Source organism: Microtus ochrogaster, chromosome 1, assembly GCF_000317375.1.
Source record: "Microtus ochrogaster isolate Prairie Vole_2 chromosome 1, MicOch1.0, whole genome shotgun sequence".
NCBI lineage: Eukaryota > Metazoa > Chordata > Mammalia > Rodentia > Cricetidae > Microtus > Microtus ochrogaster.
Window position 1 is genome coordinate 47,385,756 of NC_022009.1, and position 1,430 is coordinate 47,387,185.

A 1,430-nucleotide genomic window follows, 5' to 3' on the forward strand; every position below is an offset into this window, starting at 1 on the left:
AAATGCCTATCATTAACGAGAGGGAAATACCTCAAGATACAGATCTATACCAAAGCGGGTCTGCCTTATTTCTAACTTTGCATTTTATTTTGTGAGGAGGTCTTGACCTTAAGCTCTTGCTCTTCCTGTCTCAGCTTCCTGAGTGCTAGGATTACACAGGCACACCATCATACTGGCCTATTTCTGACCTTTTGGAGATACACGTGTGTACAGGTGCCCTTGCCTGTGGATGTGGATGTGGAGGCCAGAGCAACATTGATGTTTAGATCTTTTATTGCTCTCTGTGTAAGTTTTTCAGTCTCTCCCTGAACCTGGATCCTGTGTTTTGACTAGACTGGCTGGCCACAGAGTGATACCCACCTGTCTCCACTCCTCCAGTGTGTGGTTATAAGCATATGCCTCCATGCTTGGCTCTTATGTAAATACTGGGGATCCAAACTTAGGCCCTCATGATTGCGTTGTAGTTGACCCACTGAGAATCTTCACAGCCTCATACTTCCAACTTTTAGCAAGACTTCTCTGTCTATTATGGCCACACTTCCATCCTGTCTCCAGCCCTTGTTTCCTTTACAGTGTCTGCCATAGCTGTCAGGTCAGGAGCTCTGGTAAGGCACGAGATAACCCGGCACAGACCAAGTTTTGCCTGCAGGGGAATCTGCTGACTACTGGGTAGACTAGCTACATGCTTCTGTGGCCATGCCAGGAGTTTGTGAGTGGCCAGTCTCTGGAAGAATGCTGTAGGGGCCAGCAGCACTGGGCATCAGGCTGCTTGAATGGCAAACGTCTTTCAGAAGGGTGTAGCACTGTCCTTAGTGTCCTGTTCCAGAGCAAAGTGTGATCCAAACCACTGCCTGGCTGTGCCACTAGAGCTGGAGAGTTGCTACATGCCCACAGAACACACAGATCAGATGTGCTTTTGATGGTGGCTGTCCTGAGACCCACACTTAATGGGGCTGTGTTTTTGCATTCTTGTAGTCCTACTGTCACAACCACTTTGAAAAACCTTGGAGCACTTTACCGACGGCAGGGGAAATTTGAAGCTGCTGAAACATTGGAAGAAGCTGCCATGAGATCACGTAAACAGGTGTGCCCGTCACTTCTGCAGACTACTCTGGTGGAACTGTGATAGCCTCTTATGTGGCTGTTTTTGAAAGCTTGATTCTGGCTTAGACTCTGAGGAGCACTTGTCATAGTCACAGGACTGTGGACTTGATCCCAAGCACTGCAGGAAAAAAGAGTCTGTCAATCTATATCTATCTATCTATCTATCTATCTATCTATCTATCTATCTATCTATCTATCTATCTATCTATCTATCTATCTTCCATCTACCATCCATCATCTATCCATCCATCATCTATCTATCTATCTATCTATCTATCTATCTATCTATCTATCTATCTATCTATCTATCTATCTATCTATCTATC

The 1,430-nt window shown here is 45.5% G+C and overlaps 1 protein-coding gene across 16 annotated transcripts in view; it reads left to right on the forward strand.

Moving 5' to 3' along the window:
• The window catches only part of Klc1 (kinesin light chain 1), a 54,229-nt gene that overhangs the window by 34,372 nt on the left and 18,427 nt on the right, over positions 1-1,430 (forward strand). For all 16 annotated transcript variants that reach the window (XM_013355723.2, XM_005343585.3, XM_005343587.3 and 13 more), the window contains exon 12: positions 976-1,084. In XM_013355723.2, the coding sequence (XP_013211177.1) occupies positions 976-1,084 (109 nt within the window). The remainder of the gene's footprint in view (positions 1-975; positions 1,085-1,430) is intronic.